Below are 22958 nucleotides of genomic sequence, written 5' to 3' on the forward strand. Positions count from 1 at the left end.
TCCCCTATACTTGTGGGTTATCAACCGGCTTGACACCTTGATCTCCATCGTAGCATCATTGTCGTCTCGCCAATTATTGCTTATACGACTATCACTAGCGCTTAGTGATAAAGTAAAGCAATTATTTGGCGATTGCGTTTCATACAATAAAGAAACAACCATATGGCTCCTGCCAGTTGCCAATAACTTTGTTATAAAACATGATCAGCTCATACAACAATTTATATCACATCATGTCTTGACCATATCACATCACAACATGCCCTGCAAAAACAAGTTAGACGTCCTCTACTTTGTTGTTGCAAGTTTTAAGTGGCTGCTGCGGGCTCCTAGCAAGAACTGTTCTTACCTAGGCATCAAAACCACAACGATTTTTTGTCAAGTGTGATGTTTTAGCCTTCAACAAGGACCAGTCGTAGTCAAACTCGATTCAACTAAAGTTGCAGAAACGAACACCCGCCAGCCACCTGTGTGCAAAGCACGTTGGTAGAACCAGTCTCATGAACGCGGTCATGTAATGTCGGTCCGGGCCGCTTCATCCAACAATACCGCCGAATCAAAGTAAGGTGCTGGTGGTAGGAAGTATGACTATTATTGCCCACAACTCTTTGTGTTCTACTCGTGCAAATCATCTACGCATAGACCTACGATCACGCAAGATCTATCTACGAGATACATAGCAATGAGAGGGGGAGAGTGTGTCCACGTACCCTTGTAGAATGTTAACGCAGTTGATGTAGTCGAACGTCTTCACGATCCAACTGATCTAGCACCGAATGTACGGCACCTCCGAGTTCAGCACACATTTAGCTCGATGACGTCCCTCGAACTCTTGATCCAGCCGAGGGTCGAGGGAGAGTTTCATCAACACGACGGCGTGATGACGGTGTTGATGATGTGATCCGCACAGGGCTTCGCCTAAGCACTACGATGATACTATCGGTGGAGTAAACGGTGGAGGGGGCCACCGCACACGGCTAAGACAATGTTGTGCCTTTGGGGTGCCCCCTGCCCCTGTATATAAAGGAGAGGAGGGGCGGCCAGCCTAGAGGGGGCGCCAAGGGGGGAGTCCTACTAGGACTCCCAGTCCTAGTAGGATTCCCCTTTCCTTTCACGAGAAGAGGGGAAGGGGAAAGAGGTGGCGGAGAAGAAGGAAAGGGGGGTCGCGCGCCCCACCCCTAGTCCAATTCGGTTTGGGCTTGGGGGTGCGCGCCTCCACCTGGCCGCCGGCCTCCTCTCTCCACTAGGGCCCATGAAGGCCCAATAGTCCCCCGGGGGGTTCCGGTAACCTCCTGGTACTCCGAAACTTATCCGATACTTCCCGAAACCATTCTGGTGTCCGAATGTAACCTTCCAATATATCAATCTTTATCTCTTGACCATTTCGAGACTCCTCATCATGTTCGTGATCTCATTCGGGACTCCAAACAAACTTCGTTCACCAAAACACATAACTCATAATACAAATCATAATCGAACATTAAGCGTGCGGACCCTACGGGTTCGGGAACTATGTAGACATGATTGAGACACATCTCCGATCAATAACCAATAGCAGAACCTGGATGCTCATATTGGCTCCTACATATTCTACGAAGATCTTTATCGGTCAAACCGTACAACAACATACGTTGTTCCCTTTGTCATCGGTATGTTACTTGCCCGAGATTCGATCATCGGTATCTTCATACCTAGTTCAATCTCGTTACCAGAGAGTCTCTTTACTTGTTCTAGAATGCTTCATCCTGCAACTAACTCATTAGTCACATTGCTTGCAAGGCTTATAGTGATGAGCATTACCAAGAGGGCCCAGAGATACCTCTCCATACACAGAGTGACAAATCCTAATCTTGATCTATGCCAACCCAACAAACACCTTCGGAGACACCTGTAGAGCATCTTTATAATCACCTAGTTATGTTGTGACGTTTGATAGCACACAAGGTGTTCCTCCGGTATTCGGGAGTTGAATAATCTCATAGTCATAGGAACATGTATAAGTCATGAAGAAAGCAATAGCAATAAAACTTAACAATCATTATGCTAAGCTAACGGATGGGTCTTGTCCATCACACCATTCTCTAATGATGTGATCCTGTTCATCAAATGACAACACATGTCTATGGTTAGGAAACATAACCATCTTTGATTAATGAGCTAGTCAAGTAGAGGCATACCAGGGACACTTTGTTTTGTCTATGTATTCACACATGTACTAAGTTTCCGATTAATACAATTCTAGCATGAATAATAAACATTTATCATGATATAAGGAAATATAAATAAGAACTTTATTATTGCCTCTAGGGATTATTTCCTTCAGTCTCCCACTTGCACTAGAGTCAATAATCTAGATTACATAGTAATGATTCTAACACCTATGGAGTCTTGGTGTTGATCATGTTTTGCTCATGGAAGAGGCTTAGTCAACGGTTCTGCAACATTCAGATCCATATGTATCTTGCAAATCTCTATGTGTCCCTCCTTGACTTGATCGCAGATGGAACTGAAGCGTCTCTTGATGTGTTCGGTTCTCTTGTGAAATCTGGATTCCTTTGCCAAGGAAATTGCTCCAGTATTGTCACAAAAGATTTTTCATTGGACCCGATGCACTATGTATTACACCTATATTGGATATGAACTCCTTCATCCAAACTCCTTCATTTGCTGCTTCTGAAGCAGCTATGTACTCCGCTTCACACGTAGATCACGCCATGACGCTCTGCTTGGAACTGCACCAACTGACAGCTCCACCATTCAATATAAATATGTATCCGGTTTGCGACTTAGAGTCATCCAGATCAGTGTCAAAGCTTGCATCGATGTAACCATTTATGACAAGCTCTTTGTCACCTCCATAAATGAGAAACAAAACCTTAGTCCTTTTCATGTATTTCAGGATGTTCTTGACCGCTGTCCAGTGATCCACTCCTGGATTACTTTGGTACCACCCTGCTAAACTTATAGCAAGGCACACATCAAGTCTGGTACACAGCATTGCATACACGATAGAACCTTTGGCTGAGGCATAGGGAATGACTTTCATTTTCTCTATATCTACTTCAGTGGTCAGGCATTGAGTCTGACTCAACTTCACACCTTGTAACACAGGAAAGAACCCTTTCTTTGACTGGCCCATTTTGAACTTCTTCAAAACTTTATCAAGGTATGTGCTTTGTGAAAGTCCAATTAAGTGTCTTGATCTATCTCTATAGATCTTGATGCCCAATATATAAGCAGCTTCACAGAGGTCTTTCATTGAAAAATTCTTATTCAAGTATCCTTTTATGATATCCAGAAATTCTGTATTATTTCCAATCAATCAATATGTCATCCACATATAATATTAAAAATGCTACAGAGCTCCCACTCACTTTCTTGTAAATACAGGCTTCTCCAAAAGTCTGTATAAAACCGTATGCTTTGATCACATTATCAAAGCGTATATTCCAACTCCGAGAGGCTTGCACCAGTCCATAAATGGATCGCTCGAGCTTGCACACTTTGTTAGCACCATTTGGATCTACAAAACCTTCTGGTTGCATCATATACAACTCTTCTTTAAGAAATCCATTGAGGAATGCAGTTTTGACATCCATTTGCCAAATTTCATAATCATAACATGCGGTAATTGCTAACATGATTCGGACAGACTTAAGCATCGCTACAGGTGAGAAGGTCTCATTGTAGTCAACTCCTTGAACTTGTCAAAAACCTTTTTGCAACAAGTCAAGCTTTGTAGACAGTAACATTACCGTCAGTGTCAGTCTTCTTCTTAAAGATCCATTTATTTTCTATGGCTTGCCGATCATCGGGCAAGTCCACCAAAGTCCACACTTTGTTCTCATACATGGATCCCATCTCAGATTTCATGGCCTCAAGCCATTTGGCGGAATCTGGGGTCATCATCGCTTCCTCATAGTTCATAGGTTCATCATGGTCTAGTAACATGACTTCCAGATAGGATTACCATACCACTCTGGTGCGGACTGTACTCTGGTTGACCTACAAGGTTCAGTAGTAACTTGATCTGAATTTTCATGATCATCATCATTAGCTTCCTCACTAATTGGTGTAGGAATCATTGGAACTAATTTCTGTGATGAACTACTTTCAAATTTGGGAGAAGGTACAATTACCTCATCAAGTTCTACTTTCCTCCCACTCACTTCTTTCGAGAGAAACTCCTTCTCTAGAAAGGATCCATTCTTAGCAACCAATATCTTGCCTTCGGATCTGTGATAGAAGGTGTACCCAATAGTTTCCTTTGGGTATCCTATGAAGACGCATTTCTCCGATTTGGGTTTGAGCTTATCAGGTTGAAGCTTTTACACATAAGCATCGCAGCCCCAAACTTTAAGAAACGACAGCTTGAGTTTCTTGCCAAACCATAGTTCATACTAGTTTATCTATCATATATGTTCTCTTTTCCATCATATAAGTTCTCTTTTACATCATACTAGTTTCCAATCTACTATTCTACAATCTTTACTTTCCGATCTATAACCCAAAAATACCAAAAATATTTACTTTACCGTTTATCTATCTCTACCAGATCTCACTTTTGCAAGTAACCGTGAAGGTATTGACAACCCCTTTATCGCGTTGGGTGCAAGTTGTTGATTCTTTGTGTAGGTATTCGGTGACTTGTGCGTTGTCTCCTACAGGATTGATACCTTGGTTCTCATACTGAGGGACATACTTATGCTACTTTGTTACATCACCCTTTCCTATTCAAGGGAAAAACCAATGCAAGCTCAAGAGGTAGCAAGAAGGATTTCTGGCGCCGTCGCTAGGGAGATCTACGTCAAGTCAAGCCATACCAAGTACCCATCACAAACTCTTCTCTCTTGCATTACATTATTCGCCATTCGCCTCTCGTTTTCCTCTCCCCCACTTCTAAAACGATTTTTGAAAACTTTTGCCTTTTCTTCGCCCTTCTTCCGTTTGTTTTTTTTCACTTGCTTCTTGTGTGTTTGTGTGTTTTGCTTTGATGGCGCAGCCAAAAAGCGTTGGTCCTCACCTTAGGAGGTTGGAAGAGATTGAAAATAATATTAGAAGCTTCATGTCTTTACAATTTGAGCATAATAATTTCTTTAGAAACGAGCTTAAAGAACAAAAAAGTTTTATGGAGTATATGAATAAAGAGCTTGATGATATGTATAAAGAATTTTACGGTTTGAAATCTCAGTTTGCTCATCTTGAAAATTTATTCGGCCAAATTTCTGATAAACAAGCCACCTTAGTTAATAAGATGGCCGCTAAACCTGAGGCTCTAAATAATAATGAAGAGGATCTAAAACTTATTGATGTAACTCCTATTGATTCTTTGTTTACCAATATTAATCTTGATAAAGATGCGACTGGAGATGAGTCAACTTTAGTTAAAAGGTGTCCCAATGATACGGAGTTTTTAGATCTAGATGCAAAAATTGATAAAAGTGGGACTGGAGAGGTCAAGACTTTAAGTAGAAATGAACCTACTCTTTTGGATTTCAAGGAAATTAATTATGATAATTTTTCTTTAATAGATTGTATTTCCTTGTTGCAATCTGTGTTAAATTCTCCTCATGCTTACAATCAAAACAAAGCTTTTAATAAACGTATCGTTGATGCTATGATGCAATCTTTTGAAGAAAAGCTTGAATTAGAAGTTTCTATCCCCAGAAAACTTTATGATGAGTGGGAGCCTACTATTAAGATTAAGATTAAAGATTATTAATGTTATGCTTTGTGTGATTTGGGTGCTAGTGTTTCCATGATTTCAAAAACTTTGTGTGATGTGTTAGGTTTTCGTGAATTTGATGATGGTTATTTAAATTTGCATCTTGTGGATTCCACTATTAAGAAACCTATGGGAAGAATTAATGATGTGCTTATTGTTGCAAATAGGAATTATGCGCCTGTAGATTTCATTGTTCTTGATATAGATTACAATCCTACATGTCCTATTATTCTTGGTAGACCTTTCCTTAGAACGATTGGTGCAATGATTGATATGAAAGAAGGAAACATTAGATTCCAATTTCTGTTAAGGAAAGGAATGGAACACTTTCCTAGGAAGAAAATTAAATTGCCATATGAATCTATCATGAGAGCCACATATGGGTTGCATACCAAAGATGGCAATACCTAGATCTGTTCGTGTTTTTATGCCTAGCTAAGGGCGTTAAACAATAGCGCTTGTTGGGAGGCAACCCAATTTTATTTTTGTTCTTTACCTTTTTTTCATGTTTAGTAATAAATAATTCATATAGCCTCTGGTTAGATGTGGTTTCATGTTTTAATTAGTGTTTGTGCCAAGTTAAACCTTTAGGGTGGCTTACGGTGATAGTTGTGTTGATCCTGCTGAAAATCAGAAACTTTTGCGCTTAGTAAAGTAGTTTTGAAAATTCACAGAAACGTGATTTTGATCTTATTATTTTTGATCTTTATTTGTACACAAATTTCTCAGGTTTTCCTAATTTTGTAGGATTTTAGAGTTACAGAAGTATTCTAGAGTTACAAATTACTACAGATTGTTCTGTTTTTGACAGATTCTGTTTTTCGCGTGTTGTTTGCTTATTTTGATGAATCTATGGCTAGTATCGCGGGGTATGAACCATGGATAAGTTGGAATACAGTAGGTATTACATCAATATAAATAAATAATGAGTTCACAACAGTACCTTAAAGTGGTGATTTATTTTCTTATACTAACGGAGCTCATGAGATTTTCTGTCGAGTTTTGTGTTGTGAAGTTTTCAAGTTTTGGGTAAGGGTTTGATAGACTTTGGAATAAGGAGTGGCAAGAGCCTAAGATTGGGGATTCCCAAGGTACCCCAAGGTAAAATTCAAGGACAACCAAAAGCCTAAGCTTGGGGATGCCCCGGTAACTTTACTTGAGGCTATATTTTTATTCACCACATGATATGTGTTTTGCTTGAAACGTCTTGTATGATTTGAGTCTTTGCTTTTTAGTTTACCACAATCATCCTTGCTGAACACACCTTTTGGGAGAGACATGCATGAATCGTGATTTATTAGAATACTCTATGTGCTTCACTTATATCTTTTGAGCTAGACAATATTGCTCTAGTGCTTCACTTATATCTTTTTAGAGCACGGCGATGGTTTTATTTTATAGAAATTGTTGAACTCTCATGCTTCACTTATATTATTTTGGGAGTCTTTTAGAACAGCATGGTAATTTGATTTGGTTATAAAAGGAGTCCTAATATGATGGGCATCCAAGATGGATATAATAAAAACTTTCATATGAAGTGCATTGAATACTATGAGAAGTTTGATTCTTTATGATTGTTTTGAGATATGAAGATGGTAATATTAGAGTCATGCTAGTAGAGTAGTTGTGAATTTGAGAGATACTTGTGTTAAAGTGTGATTCCCGTAGCATGCATGTATGGTGAACCGTTATGTGATGAAGTTGAAGCATGATTTATTTATTGATTGTATTCCTTATGAGTTGCGGTCAGGACGAGCGATGGTTTTTTCCTACCAATCTATCCCCCTGGGAGCATGTGCGTAGTACTTCGTTTCGATAACTAATAGATTTTTGCAATAAGTATGTGAGTTATTTATGACTAATGTTGAGTCCATGGATTATACACACTCTCACCCTTCCACCATTGCTAGCCTCTCTAGTGTCGCGCAATTTTCGCTGATACCTTACACCCACCATATACCTTCCTCAAAACAGCCACCATACCTACCTATTATGGCATTTCCATAGACATCCCGAGATATATTTCCATGCAACTTTCCACCGTTCCGTTTATTATGACACGCTCCATCATTGCCATATTGCTTTGCATGATCATGTAGTTAACATCGTATTTGTGGCAAAGCCACCATTAATAATTCTTTCATACATGTCACTCTTGATTCATTGCACATCCCGGTACTCCGCCGGAGGCATTCACATAGAGTCATATTTTGTTCTAAGTACTGAGTTGTAAGTAAATAAAAGTGTGATGATCTTCATTATTAGAGCATTGTCCCATGTGAGGAAAGGATGATGGAGGCTATGATTCCCCCACAAGTCGAGATGAGACTCCGGACCAAAAATTAAAAAAAGAAAAAAGAGGCCATAAAAAAAGAGAGAAGGCCCAAATAAAAAAATGAGAGAAAAAGAGAGAAGGGGCAATGTTACTATCCTTTTTCCACACTTGTGCTTCAAAGTAGCACCATGATCTTCATGATAGAGAGTCTCCTATGTTGTCACTTTCATATACTAGTGGGAATTTTTCATTATAGAACTTGGCTTGTATATTCCAATGATGGGCTTCCTCAAAGTGCCCTAGGTCTTCGTGAGCAAGCAAGTTGGATGCACACCCACTTAGTTTTTTTTTGAGCTTTCATACACTTATAGCTCGAGTGCATCTGTTGCATGGCAATCCCTACTCACTCACATTGATCTATTGATGGGCATCTCCATAGATCGTTGATACGCCTAGTTGATATGAGACTATCTTCTCCTTTTTTGTCTTCTCCACAACCACCATATTCTATTCCACCATAGTGCTATATCCATGGCTCATGCTCATGTATTGCATGAAGATTGAAAAGGTTTGAGAACATCAAAAGTATGAAACAATTGCTTGGCTTGTCATCGGGGTTGTGCATGATTTAAATATTTTGTGTGATGAAGATAGAGTATAGCCAGACTATATGATTTTGTAGGAATAGCTTTCTTTGGCCATGTTATTTTGAGAAGACATGATTGCTTTGTTAGTATGCTTGAAGTATTATTATTTTCATGTCAATATTAAACTTTTGATTTGAATCTTTTGGATCTAAACATTCATGCCACAATAAAGAAAATTACATGGATAAATATGTTAGGTAGCATTCCACATCAAAAATTCTATTTTTATCATTTACCTACTTGAGGACGAGCAGGAATTAAGCTTGGGGATGCTTGATACGTCTCCAACGTATCTATAATTTTTTATTATTCCATGCTATTATATTATCTGTTTTGGATGTTTAATAGGCATTTATATGCTATTTTATATTATTTTTGGGACTAACCTATTAACCGAGAGCCTAGTGCCAGTTTCTGTTTTTTTGCCTATTTTAGAGTTTTCGCGGAAAAGGAATACCAAACAGAATCCAAACGGAATGAAACTTTCGCGGTGATCTTTCTTGGACCAAAAGGAAACCAGAAGACTTGGAGATGAAGTCGGAGACGCAGCGACGCGGCCACGAGGCAGGAGGGTGCGCCGAGGGGGGTAGGGCGCGCCCCCTACCTCGTGGGCCCCTCGTGGGTTTGCTTGAGTTAATTCCTCTACATCATGTCATCTTACTTAATGCGTTACTCTGATCTTCATGAACTTAATACTCTAGATGCAGGCGGGAGTCCGTCGATGTGTGGAGTAATAGTAGTAGATGCAGAATCGTTGCGGTGTACTTGACACGGACATGATGCCTATGTTCATGATCATTGCCTTAGATATCGTCATAACTTTGCGCTTTTCTATCAATTGCTCGACGGTAATTTGTTCACCCACTGTAATATTTGCTATCTTGAGAGAAGCCACTAGTGAAACCTATGGCCCCCGGATCTCTTTTCCATCATATAAGTTCTCTTTTACATCATACTAGTTTCCGATCTACTATTTTGCAATCTTTACTTTCCGATCTATAACCCAAAAATACCAAAAATATTTACTTTACTGTTTATCTATCTCTATCAGATCTCACTTTTGCAAGTAACCGTGAAGGGATTGACAACCCCTTTATTGCGTTGGGTGCAAGTTGTTGGTTGTTTGTGTAGGCATTCGGTGACTTGAGTGCAGTCTCCTACTAGATTGATACCTTGGTTCTCAAACTGAGGGAAATACTTATGCTACTTTGCTGCATCACCCTTTCCTCTTCAAGGGAAAAACCAACGCAATCTCAAGAGGTAGCACTGATCTCTACTTTCTTGATGTGTTGTTGTAGGCCATGGGAACTAGTCTCTGGGGCGAGTAGCGATGAGCTCTTTCGTGTCCTCAAGATGCTGCTTGAGAGCATCCACGGATTCCTCCACCAGCCTTTGGCGCTTGATGCGGAGCATGTCATTCTCGTCCATAAGTTTCTCTGACGATCACCCTGGTCCTCTTCAACAAGGCAGTGGTCTCCTCCTGCTGCTCTGCACTTCCGACGATCTTCGCCCTCAGCAGGTCGTGATTGACCCAGAGCTTCGCATTGCCCTCACTTAGTTGCTGGATGACGCCTGTAGCATGTTCAAACGAGGCTTTCATGTCTTCCTGCAACCTCGCCTAGCCGGAAATCTGATCCATCTGGCTATGGACGATCGCATTCATGCGCCTCTAAGAGTCCTCGCCTGCTTGCGAGACATTTTCCCAGGCCACCACGGCACGGGAGGACATCTCTGCTGCATTCACGGTGCAGCGGGACATCTCTGCTGCTTCCGCGGCACGGCCGGACCAGTCTGCTGCATCGACAGCGCTGCGGGACCTCCGTGTTGCTTCGGCAGTGCGGCGGGACCCCTGTGTTGCTACGGCCGCGCGGCGGGACATGTCGACTGCTTTCGCGACGAGGCGGGACATCTCTCGTGCTTCCGCTTCCATGCTCGCCTCTCCCTGGTGGTAATCTCTCGACCCAGAACTCACGCTGGCCATGGCAGATGCAAGGGAACGATGATGAATGACTTGTTTGTTTTTATGGATGAGGAGTTGAGGAGGAATGTGCAGTCATCTTGGAGTAGTAGTATTTATAACCGAGTACTAATACACTCCTAAGTCTAGTTGTAATGGGAAGTATAATATACTAGTATCATGCATACGATATTAGTGTATGATACTACGTCTGTAGTGCATGGTATCATATGTTGGTATCATATAGGACTATATTTATTGACATGCATGACACAAAGTAGCACATCATTTAATATGATACGGTATCATGATATGATACTCAAGCCTCTCTTTATTCATTTAATATTATGCCACCTCATCAACATTGCTTAGTTGGCATGCATGATACTACCTATGATACTCCCATTACGACCAGCTTAAGTGGGAAACCGTTTAGGTTTTGATCGGTGTGAACAGATTTGCAATTAAATATAGCATGGTAGTAATTTAGAATGTGACGGGACACAGGCTCAAAATTTATTGACGGTTCTATAATTTCTAAGTGCGGCACTATTCTCGGACGGCGTAATGTGGGCACGCTTTCTTGGCCGCATACGTAGCGTTTGCACCATAGGGTTCACTGCAAATAGGAAATGTCAGCACATGTCTTGTTCCAACAACCGTGCATGCTCGTTATTACCATCGCGCACGCTTCTTTTAATTAGAATGTGTGCCCGTCTAGCACACACACGTTGATCTGTCTAACTGTTTTTGTTTGTTGTGGCTAATCGCAAATAGTTCATCCGTGTGAAGTGTATGCCACAATCGCAGACACTTTGATCTGGCTGACCATTTCCATTTTTTTGCCTAATCGCAAACAGTTAATCCTTCTGAAGCGTATTCCCTCAATCGCACACACCTTTATCTAGCTGCCTATTTCTGTTGTTCCGCCTCATCACAAACAGTTAATCCAAGTGAACTGCATGTCATTTATCGCACACGCCTTCATCTGGCTGCCTATTTCTGTTCTTCTTCCTCGTCGCAAATAGTTAATTGAACTGAATTGTATGCCCTGCATCGCACACAGCTCTAAAATCAGAACCGTGTTTGATGGCTCCGCCGTCGCAAACATTGTGCATCTTTTTTGATGGTTTTTTACATCACCATTTGCGATTAATGCATCGCACACAGTTTCATCAAAGGGTCTCTGATCGTAGTGTCGCGTTAGCAGTATCCTGCAATAGTGAATGGCAAGGGCACGCAGAGTGACCAAGTCCTTCTCTCCCAAATCCCACCACAATAACTAATGTTATGGAGGAACATGAGACGAAGAGCGAAGAAGAGAACACAAAGAACTCCAAGATCTAGATCCAAGGGGTTCCCCTCACATAGAGGAGAAAGTGATTGGTGAAAATATAGATCAAGATCTCCTCTCTCTTTTCCCTCAAGAACTAGCAAGAATCATTGAAGGGATTGAGAGATAGAAAGATCGAAGAAGGTCAACAATGGGGGCAAAACACGATCTCAAAGGATTAGGTCCATTGGGGAGGAAGACCCCCTTATATAGGCCTCACCAAATCCAATTATTATGCTCACATCCCGTGCACAAGCGGTACTAGTGCTCTAGAGAGCGGTAATACTGCTCGGACTGTAGAACCCACAGAGCAATGCAATGGCGCAGAGCCACGAGGCGGTAGTGTCGCCGGAGCGGTACTACCACTGGGGTTGCAGCTCATGAGCCTACAAAGGCAGGATAGGAACGGGGGATTGTGGCAGTACCGCAACAACAGTACTACCGCTCCAAAGAGTGGTACTTTGGCTTACAAGCCGTAGTGTTGCGCACCCACCACCGCCCTACCACCACTGAGAGCGCGACGGGTCCAGAAGGAAGCGGAAATGAAGCGGTAGTGGGCGGGCAGTACTACCCCTCATACTACCGTTTCACTGTTGTGCAAACCTGACACGAAAAGTCGAGTCTCCAGAATCCTATAACCCGTTCTCCCAACTACCACCATGAGACTGGTAAAATAGAAAACCTATCAAGGGCAAACCTTTGCCTTGCACATAGTCCACTTGAGCTAGATAATGATGATCTTGACTTCCTCAAGTTGGACCACCTTTCTTGATTGTGTTGGCTCAATGAAGACTAGTTGATTGCTCCCCCATACTCCACTAGTGAGCCACTCTTCGACACATCTTCACGAGTCCATTGTCACTACAATGGATGGCAAGCTTCAAGCATGATCTCTTCGTGATGCTCCACTCGTACTTGCACAGCGCAATGTAACCCCACGTAGAACTCTCACGTAGACCATGGGTTAGTACACAAAGTGTAATGGACAATGCTTACCATACCATGGGATCACTTGATCCCTCATGGTACATCTTGTATGCTTTGTGTGTTGATCAACTTGATTTACTCTTTGACTTAGTCTTGATCAACAATGTATCATGTCTTCTCTATTACCAATATTTGGATAATTCCTTGAATAACACCTTTATCAACACATAAACTCCTTGAAACCAACAAATGGACTTCAAGAAATGCCTATGGACAAATCCTATGAATATAACTCAAGGCAACCATTAGTCCATAGAGATTGTCAACAATTAAGAACCACGCATGAGGACACCATGCACTTTCACTTCGTAAATAAATCAGCAAGGTTTTCACATGATTTAACTTGCAAGATATTTATTTCCCCACTTTTCTGAAGATCATGGGGGAAAACCACTTAGGAGAAATATGTTTAGTGATATTACTCTTGATGTATCATGTTTGCATTTGTGCAACACAAGCCGCTTTATCTTCGTAGATAATGGTAGGTGATTCAATCAAACGAATTCCACATGACTATTGTATGTGGTTTATCATTCTGCGAAGCCACACACATCACGTGATACCTCAAATAATGAAATTATTTTAGAACGATTGGTAGATGTGGCCACCAGAGTCTTTTTAGAAGACTTCCATGATATGGCAGTTCCACCATGTAGGAACACAAAGCCGGATTGTGATTTGGCATTATGGGGGTCAGATAAATAGCCAGCATCAGTGTATCCAATCATATTAGAGTCCTGGTTTCTCTGGAACTGGAGAAATAGGCCAAGATCCTTTGTGCCTGGGAGATATCAAAAGATATTCTTCACTCCGGCAGTGGCGTTTGGTGGGAGCTATGCTATGTCTAGCAAGTAGATTCACTGCAAATGCGAGGTCAGGTCTCGTGTAGTTTGCAAGATACATGAGCGCTCCAACGGCATTGAGATATGGAACCACGGGTCCCAATATTTCTTCTTCGTCATCCCATGGCCTGAATGGATCTTTTTCTACATCTAGAGAACAAACCACCATGGGAGTTTTGGATGGGTAGGATTTGTCCATATTGATTCCTGAGGCAAGGTGCTCAAGTTGAATACCTAAGAAAATTTTGGTTTTACCCAAATCCTTCATCTCAAATTCCATCTTTAGGTGATTGCGTGCTTCATCAATGTCTTGTGTGTTGCCAATGATGTTGAGGTCATCGACATACACTGAAATGATGCAAAATCCCGTAGAGAACTTTTTGATAAAGACACATGGGCAATCACTACTATTGGAGTAACCCTTCTGTAGAAGGAACTCACTAGTCGGGTGTACCACACCACCCCGATTGTATTAATCCATACAATGACTTATTTAGTTTTACACAATACATGTTGCGTTTTGCATTTGTATTCGGGATAGAGATTCTGTCGGGAACCTTCATATACATGTCTGAATCTAGTGACCCATAAAGGTATGCGATCACGACATTCATCAACTACATAGATTGACAATTTTGCACTGCCAAAGATATAAGGTATCAGAAAGTGGTTCCACTCATTATAGGAGAATAGGTCTCATTGTAATCAATGGTGGGTCTATGCATGAACCCTTGTGCTATGAGCCTTGCTTTGTATCTCACCACCTCATTGTTCTCATTTCTTTTCCGGAGAAAAACCCATTTGTATCCCACGGGGAAAACATTGGGAGCTGTCGATATTGCTTTAGTGAATACCTTTCTTTTATTAAGCAAGGCAATTTCTACTTGTATTGCATCCTACCATTTAGGCCAGTAGAGCGCTTTGGCACTCAAAGATGGCCCTTGGATCATGACCAGTGAGAAGGATATCTGCAATTTTTCAGCAAAATAAATGTCGACGGTCGTAGACTTAGGATCGAAAGATTCTCCAGAGTCGATGTAGTTGATGGAAATTTCCTGCACCCCTAGTGCCTCTTCATGATTTCCCAATATGCGTGAGTTTGGGTGTTTCGATGGCCCAGCCAGTGTGTGCAAACTGAAGCTAGGTTGTGGAGGTTTCCCTTCCATTGGGTGTATACTACCCATCAGGTGTTTCTCAATGTTGAGTTGACTTGCATTTACTGACTTTGAGGTTTTTCTCCTCGATTTCCTTTGTTGCTTGCTGGAAGCTTGTTCTAGGTCAGAGATCGTACTACTCCCCCTCTTTTAGGAATAGGGAGTTGAGTGGTTTTTACTGGTACCTCCACTCTTTCAGGCGCATTTCTGGTCGGATTTAAGGACTTTGTAACACCTTTTGGATCAGTAAATGAATCTGGCAGGTTATTTGCAAGTTGTTGAAAATTAATTATTTTTTGAACTTGGAGTTCAGTCTCTTGGGTACGTGGATCATAGGATGAAATGGCTTGAGCATTCCAATCAATTTCTGGGCATTCTTTCTGGTACTTGAAATCTCACCCTAATGTCGGAAAGTTTTCCTCATTAAATATACAATCTACGCGACGGGCTATGAAGAGGTCCCCAGTAAGGGGTTCCAGGTACTTAATAATCCACGGTGATTTGTACCCCACATAGATCCCCAGTTTCCTATGTGGGCCCATGTATGTCCACTATGGTGGTGAGATCGGGATGTATGCAACACATCTGAACTTACGCAGATGGGAAATGCTAGCAGGATTTCCACGTACCAATTGCAGAGGGGAAGTACTGTGATATGCAGTAGGCCTCAATTGTATCAAGTCAGCAGCGTGTAGGACCGCATGACCCCAACAAGAGGTTGGCAAGTTGCAATTCATTAACAAAGGTCTTGCAATGAGTTTGATCCTCTTAATCAATCATTCGGCCAAACCATTTTGTGCATGGACATATGGAATGAAGTGTTGAACTTCAATCCCCAAGGCCATGCAATAAACATTGAAAGCACGTGAGGAGAATTCTGCAGCATTGTCCATGCGAATTGTCTTGATTCGACTTTATGGATAATGGGCTTCTAACTTGATGACTTTCCTCATTATCTTGGCAAATGCATGGTTCCGCGTGGATAGAAGACACACGTGTGACCATCGTGTAGATGCATCAATTAGAACCATGAAATACCGGAAACGTCCAGATAATGGTTGGATGGGACCATAAATGTCTCCTTGAATACGTTCAAGAAATTGAAGTGTTTCAGCTTGTATTTTGAGGTGAGAGGGCCTCAAAAGCTTTCCCGCGACACAAGATGTGCACACAAAGTCTGAAAATTGAGGAAATTTAAGCAAATTATGACCAATGGAATTGTAGTAATTTTTATCATCATCCCGATCCCCGGGATGGCCTAGGCGATCATGCCAGGTTTAAAATGCATCAAAATTTTGAAAAAAATACTTTGTGTGCAACATGTTCTACGGGTTTGATGTACGTATAGTACAAACTAGACGATAAAGAAGGAACCTGCTTGCCATATCCGTGATCTTTGGTGAAGAGTAAGGGCCTGTTCTGAAACTTCCTAGCTTCTCTAAAACTTCCCATAGCTAGCTTCTAACGTGGCTTCTCGCTTCTCCCAGCGATCTGGAAAACGTTCTGGACGCAGGCAACTTCCCCTAGCGCCTGGTTGAGCTGGAAGCCCAGCTGGGGCGCTAAAGGCCTGCTTGTTCCCACATTGGGCTGGTTGGAAGGAGCCCACTTCGGGCCAAACTGCACACAGTCCGAATAAAAACAGAAACGAGCACGGTCATATCTGAACTTTTTTTGCAGTTTCCATTAACAATATGAACAGCCATGGGTACACCAGCGGGAGGAAGAAGGATGGAGGAGATCACCGTGGGCCATGGTGCTTGGTCGTTGGGGGGGGGGGGGGGGGGGGGGTGTTCTCAGGCGTCAATGGCGTGGGGGTGACCTCCTCCTTCCTATGGTGGCGCTACTCCTCGTTGATGGCAGTACTTGCGGCGATGAGGACGGGAACCGGCGGGGAACTCTCTGGGAAGGTCGGATCTGTTGGCCTAGGATAGGAATCGGCCGAGGACGGGGTGTGCCGGGCGTGGCGGCGGGACGGCGGCGCTAGGGATTCGAGAGGGAGAGGGGACCTGGCTTCGTGCGTGTCTGTCGAGAGGGGGAGGGAGACGGGGGATCGAACCGTTTTCTTAAGCGGTGGCAATCTGCTTGTAAATCAGAGGAACTTCATCTTAAAAACGTAGAGCTGGGAAACCCTTGCTTCACAAAATTGCACTGCCGGCCCATCCTAGCTTCGTGAATTTAGCTTCTAGAAGCTAAATCGTTCGGGATGGGTTCTCTCTGGTAATTTGTGAAGTCAGGAGCTGGAGAGATTCAGAACAGACCCTAAGTACTCCTTTTTGTTGTCTTTATGGGCTTCAATGTGAAAGCCATTTTTACGGATATCTGGATAACTGATCTGGGTACGTGATGAGTCGGGATACAACAAAGCATCCTCAATTGCCACTTGTGTACCACCTGGGTGGGTAAATATGGCATGTCTAGTGCCAACTATGACCGTATCGCGTCCAACGATAGTTAGAATATCTCCATTTATCTTTTTCAAAGTTTGGAAATACTTTATCTCCCTCGGTATGGAGTTTGTGGTTGCCCTGTACACAAGGCATAATTCCACTTCCATCGGATTGTCACCGTAGAGAACGTCGGCGAGGCCTTTCCGTGCTCTCGGCAGAGCGTGCATGATAACGTGTTCGAGTGAAAATGATCAGCTGTATTGATTGATAGAAACAGTACAACTTATATATGTTTCCAAGAGACGCATCGCACAAGACGCGATGGTTGGAATCGATGCAACAATTAGAAGAGAGGGGGAAAAGAGCACGGAGTCGATGCAACGGGCGTTCTTTCTTGGAAGCGACGTTGTTGTGTGCTGCTCCTCCCCTCTCCCCGTGGCCTTGGCTCCGGAGGGAAACCTCATATCTACGCGATTGGGCGATGAAGGCGTCTTCACATCTTCTTCCTCCTTGTGGGCATCGCCTCGGAGCCGGCTACAACTGGAGACTAGTGGTTGGCGGCATCTTCGCCACGGTGGATGGCTGCATCTTCGCCGCGTGGTTTGCTGAGGCGGCCGTTTCGGGGGCGTGGATCTTTGTTTGGCAACGATGATGGAGTTAAGAGGAGCTTGGGTCGCGGCTCGGGCTTCAGTAGTCGGATCTTCCCGGCGTGTCCGAGGTGCTTCTCCGTGGGTTGCCTGATTGCTTTGAAGTCGGAGCTGCAGTGGAGCGAGTCCAGGTGGTGACAATGTCAGGCGCTCGGTGGTCGGGAGGCACGGTCGGCGCAAGTTCTGCATATTTCCCTGGTGATGCATGTCGTCAAAATCAGAGCTCTCAGTTGTTCGTGCGTGTGGCCATCTGCCATCTGTTGGCACGTGCCGTCGTGGCTCATGTTCCATGTCGGTGGCCAGGTTGGTCGGTGGTGCCCATGTCTTTATGGGTCAGGTTGTATCGGTTTTAGCCCGGTTTTCCGTCAATTAACCAGGTAATTCTCACTTCTTTTTAATCAATGACAATGGCAAGTCTTTTGCCTCGTTTAAAAAATATACCAATATACCACTACCTGTGTCAGTTAGTCGATTATAGAGACTACATTCGGATGTATATAGACGCCTTTTAGAGTATAAGTTCACTCATTTTGCTCCGTACGTAGTTTATTGTGGAATCTCTTAAAAGACTTATATTTAGGAACGGAGGGAGTATGTTTCTACTACAAATTGTCACTTTTTCCTGCTGTGCCTATGGATTTTAAGTTCTGAACAGAGGTATGCTGATAAGGTTGTCAAGTTTTTCCTGTAAATGGAGAGAGATTTAGTATTGCCTATACTCCAAAATCATGTACAACACACCATTTTTTCAGTTTGTAGCTTCGAGCAACAAAGTGCCCATATATTGGTGGCACCAATCACTAGTTCCACTAATACCATTTGTTAACTCCCAGAACCCCTGTGGGTAACTAGAAATAGAGGATTACTAAAGCAACGGTTTTTATTTCACTTTTGAAGGGAAGCACAGCCAGAGCCCATCCCGAGAAGGTAGTTATGAGAACCACTAAAAGTTGATGTCACAAACCATCTTTCTGGTGGCTGGGAAGCTAATTAAGGTTTTCACAAACAAAACAGTATACGTTGCTGACATTGCATATTCATAATATAAGACATTTTGCACAGCATAACTGCTGAATAATCAAAATAGAAACATTACTTCACACAGCATAATAATAAATTGTAGTAGGCACAAATAGTCGGATAACATTAGGTCGATGCACAAACAGTTGGACATACTAGCTAATCAATACACAAATACATGGACAGTTTCGCAACCCACATGCAAGACAAGAACAGATAAAATGGGCGGTGTGAATCATTCCTCCGTTCAACAATCCTTCTTAGAGGATTTCCATCTTAGAATCACCAATCTTCTTAGAGGATACCACAATCTTCAACAAGCAACGGTCCTTTCTGGTGGCTTAGAATCACCAATCTTCAACAATATACCACAATCCTCCGTTCAACAAGACAAGAATAGCATCCACGCCAAAAGAACCATTCCTTCTTAGAGGATTTCCATCTTGCTCTTGATAAGCTGGGACCAAGCAACAGTAATCTCCACCTTAGAGTCACCAATCTCACATATACCTCGACTTATGTTGCAATATTTGGTCCTAAACGTGAGACGGCTTTGCCTAGCAATGGCACCAGACTGTGAGTAAGCTTGTATGACAAATTGCAGGTTATGTCCCAGTTCTACAGAAACAACATGCCTTGACAGATCAACGTAACCAGCTGAGCCCATTGGCATTTCTCCATCAAAATCATGAGAATCAACCAACACAACATGCCTGGATAGGGGGTCCTTAACTTCCTGTGGTGGTGAGGAGCACATAATCCGGCCGCCGTATTCAAAAGGTGATGGCCACCCTTCAACAACACAGACACTCAAGATAGTAGCCTGGACGGTTTCTGTAAGTCGCTCAAAACATAACTCTATCGTGCAAAAGGAGTTGCTAAAGAGCGCTGTATCTAAACCTTCACGATCACCGGGGTAGGTCTGGAAGTGACTGATCAATGCTTTGTCACCAGACCATGTTGTGCCCTTTACTTTGAGTTGGATTTCGAAGTCAACATTGTCCACAGCCACAATCGCACGAGACGGGCCAGTCAGGTGCAAAAAAGGATCCTGCAAGGATCATAATCGTCAGTATAGTTGAATGCAACAAACAACGACACTTGCAGGAAGAAGAAAAAGGAGAAAATGAAGAACAAAATGGAAGACCGTATATTACCTCTAGAGTGAGTTCTTGGTAGTCTTCCCTTTGCCGAGAGAAGAGAATGTTACGGTTGTGATCTACGGCATCTCGGGCAGCGACGACCCTATAGACATAGAGTGGCCACTTCAACTTTCCCTTTGTTTCAACAATCTTGACAGAGTAGATCTGCAAGGCGCTCACAGTGCTAGCAGTGTAGGGGATCAGTCCCAGCGTGCAATGTGTAAAGTGCATAGGACTCAATAAGGCTGCAGCACCAAATTAATGAAGTGTTAGCCATGTTCCAACATGAATTACTTACTTATATGCAATGACTGAAGGAAGGAAGGACGAAAGGGAGGGGGGGTCTGCTTGCATTGCCATTGTTGGAAGATGAATACGATGAGAAGGAATCAATGGGTGTTTAAGTTTACTTACTCAAGTCTTCGAAGTCACTGCGGTCTCCCCATGCAGATTCCCAGCCCTTACGGCGTCTAGCAAACGACCTGTCCTCCAACTCCATCTCCTCTGCCTCATCCTGATGTGAGACAGAGATCCAGTTTGGCGTGTCCTTATCATCCTGATGTGAGACAGAGATCCAGTTTGGCGTGTCCTTATCATCCTGCTCCTGGACTTTGAGAAAGTTGGCTTCCATCTCTAATAGCTCCTTCTCAAATTGGTCAGCCATCGCTAAATCCTCCGGGGTCATCTTCCCCTCCTCCTCCTCCTCCTCACATTCGAGCATCTTCAAATATTTGCGCATCTCCATGGTCATACCCTGCACTTCATGCTCCTCATCGGAATCCAGCACCATCACCACTGCCTTTGTGCTTGATTTGCTTTCGTTGCTTGATTTGCCTTCATTGCTTGAATTGCCCTCGTCCATCACCCTCGATGCATGCGTCTCCGTACTTGATTGGCCTTCATTGCTTGATTTGCCTTCGCTGCTTGAATTGCCCCCGTCCATCATCCTCGACGCATGCGTCTCCGTGCTTGATTGGCCTTCATCTGTCATGGGATCAACCATCTCCATGTACTCCGTGGTACTCTGGTTCTCGTGAGAGTGGACAGTCGCCTGGTCACAAAGGCCACTTATAGGATCCGCTGCCACGAAATGTTCATCCTCCTCATCAGTCATCTGGCCATCAGGACAGTAGGCAGCCATCTGCGGCGTTTCCATGTTTGATTTACAAAGGCCCATTGTCCGATCTGTTACAGATGCATCCACATGTTGCTTGGTTCCCTGGTTCTCAAAACAGTGGGTGCTGGATTTGCCTTTGTCCTCTTCGGCCCTCTGGTCCTCAGCATTTTGGTCAGCCATCTTTTTATCTGCATTCGCGGTTGAATGTAATATATCCAGGGAGATCTTAGATAACCTCTGCGCCGCGTTTAACTGATCGAAGACCTTGTAATAGGAGATAACGGGGATACTGATTTTGGCCAGAATAGATGCCATGGATGCCATCTCGTCGCACAAGGCATCCGTCAGTTGCAATATATAACTGAATAAGCAGTTTAGGCGCTCGCCCTCATCCTCACCGCCGTGGGGCAAATATACATGCTCGGAGTTGGATATGAATCCGGAGGCAGGTTTGATTTTCCCCGAGTCAATCTCCTTCTGGTCGCACCGCTCGGGCATCTGCTCAGAGATGCAACTGACTTGGGAGCTCATGCTCTGGGTATCGCAGTTGGGCAGATCCACGCCCTCCTGACCGGCCATGTTCTCCTCCTTCTCCGCGACCCTCCGCACAGCAGCGAACTTTTTACGCCTCCTCGCCACTGTGCGTTTCGCCTCCGGAACCGAGGCTTTGCGCTCCCTCGCCAACTTCTGGCATGCGATCTCGCTCCTCAGGGACGTGATCTTCCTCGCGATCTCAGGGTCGAATTGAAGAATGTCAGACTGGTTCTCCCTGAGCAAGTTCACCAGGGATGCAATCTCCATCCTCAGGATCTCTGCTTCGGAAGGAACTTCCAGCTTCCGATCCATCTCCCGAGGCGTCCTCACCACTCCTCCCCCGCCGCCACCCGACATCGATCTCTCTTCTCTTTCTTTTTTTGTTGAGATTGCTAACCAGGCTTTGCCGTCTGGTATTCTCGCCGCCGCCGCAGTTTCCGCCTCCGCCAAACTTAGGGTTTCTATGAGGAACGAACGGGGGCCGATGGTTTACGCTTATATTGATCTCACGCTCGACTCCGGCTCGGCCCGGCCCAGACAATCGAGACGGACACCGGCTCACTCGGATTTGCAAAGTGAGACAGTAACCAAACTCGGATTTGCCTAAAAAAACCAATTTCTTTTCTGTAGCCAATGCGGGTGGGGTGGGGAAGCTCCTGGCCAAATCACATTTCACGCTTAAACCAACTCTACTAACTCCCGTCCCTTTTCAAAAAAAAACTCTAATAGCTCCTGATTGGATGGTTAGGATGGTAGTGGTATCCCCAGCCCATCAGAGTTTAAGTCATACACTTGATATTGGTGCTCGCATAACTCCTGTATATTTCAGTCTTCCGGCGATGTTCTTTCAGTAGGAGGAGACGTTACGTCAACTGCGAGGCATTTGTGGTCACTTCGTAAAATCTCAAGATGTTATGCCGTCTCAATCTCTCAAAAGTCCTCACAAGGATAGGGGTGTGTGTGTGTGCGTGTTTTATAAGGATGAGTGCATGTTCATGTATGTGAGCGACTTCGAATGTACGGTGTTAAAAAATAGCCCATGTATCCCTGAAAAATGACCGTTTATCAGAAGTTGGGGTAAAAAAGCCTCATTCCGTAAATCCGAATTTTTGTATGGGTTCTCTTATAATCACCTCTCTTGTCACTTACGTTTGTGGGAAGATGGTCTTCTCGTATAATTTTGATGGGTGA

The 22958-nt window shown here is 43.4% G+C and overlaps 1 protein-coding gene across 2 annotated transcripts; it reads right to left on the minus strand.

Annotated features, from left to right (window-relative positions):
• Positions 1 to 19029: 19029 nt before the first annotated feature.
• Positions 19030 to 22235, minus strand: LOC123044303 (uncharacterized). 2 transcript variants are annotated; one of them, XM_044467011.1, is made up of 5 exons: positions 20678 to 22235; positions 20531 to 20635; positions 20132 to 20361; positions 19371 to 20025; positions 19030 to 19216 (listed from the first exon to the last, which is right to left on the minus strand). In XM_044467011.1, the coding sequence occupies exons 1-4, from the start codon at positions 22122 to 22124 to the stop codon at positions 19402 to 19404; spliced, it is 2406 nt and encodes an 801-aa protein (XP_044322946.1). In that variant the 5' UTR covers positions 22125 to 22235; the 3' UTR covers positions 19030 to 19216; positions 19371 to 19401. The 2 variants fall into 2 exon arrangements, with proteins under 2 accessions (XP_044322946.1, XP_044322945.1); XM_044467010.1 differs by having other exon boundaries at positions 20531 to 22235.
• Between the last annotated feature and the right edge of the window lie 723 nt (positions 22236 to 22958).

The sequence above is a fragment of the Triticum aestivum genome, chromosome 2B (assembly GCF_018294505.1).
Source record: "Triticum aestivum cultivar Chinese Spring chromosome 2B, IWGSC CS RefSeq v2.1, whole genome shotgun sequence".
In the NCBI taxonomy this organism is placed as follows: domain Eukaryota; kingdom Viridiplantae; phylum Streptophyta; class Magnoliopsida; order Poales; family Poaceae; genus Triticum; species Triticum aestivum.

Bases quoted from the DNA above. Each gene is read 5' to 3' on its own strand.
- LOC123044303 (XM_044467010.1), bottom strand. From the start codon at position 22,124: ATGTCGGGTGGCGGCGGGGGAGGAGTGGTGAGGACGCCTCGGGAGATG. The intron at 20,362-20,530 runs GTAAGTAAACTT...TTGGTGCTGCAG, and splicing joins CAGTGACTTCGAAGACTTGA to CCTTATTGAGTCCTATGCAC. The intron at 20,026-20,131 runs GTAATATACGGT...TGATCCTTGCAG, and splicing joins ACCAAGAACTCACTCTAGAG to GATCCTTTTTTGCACCTGAC.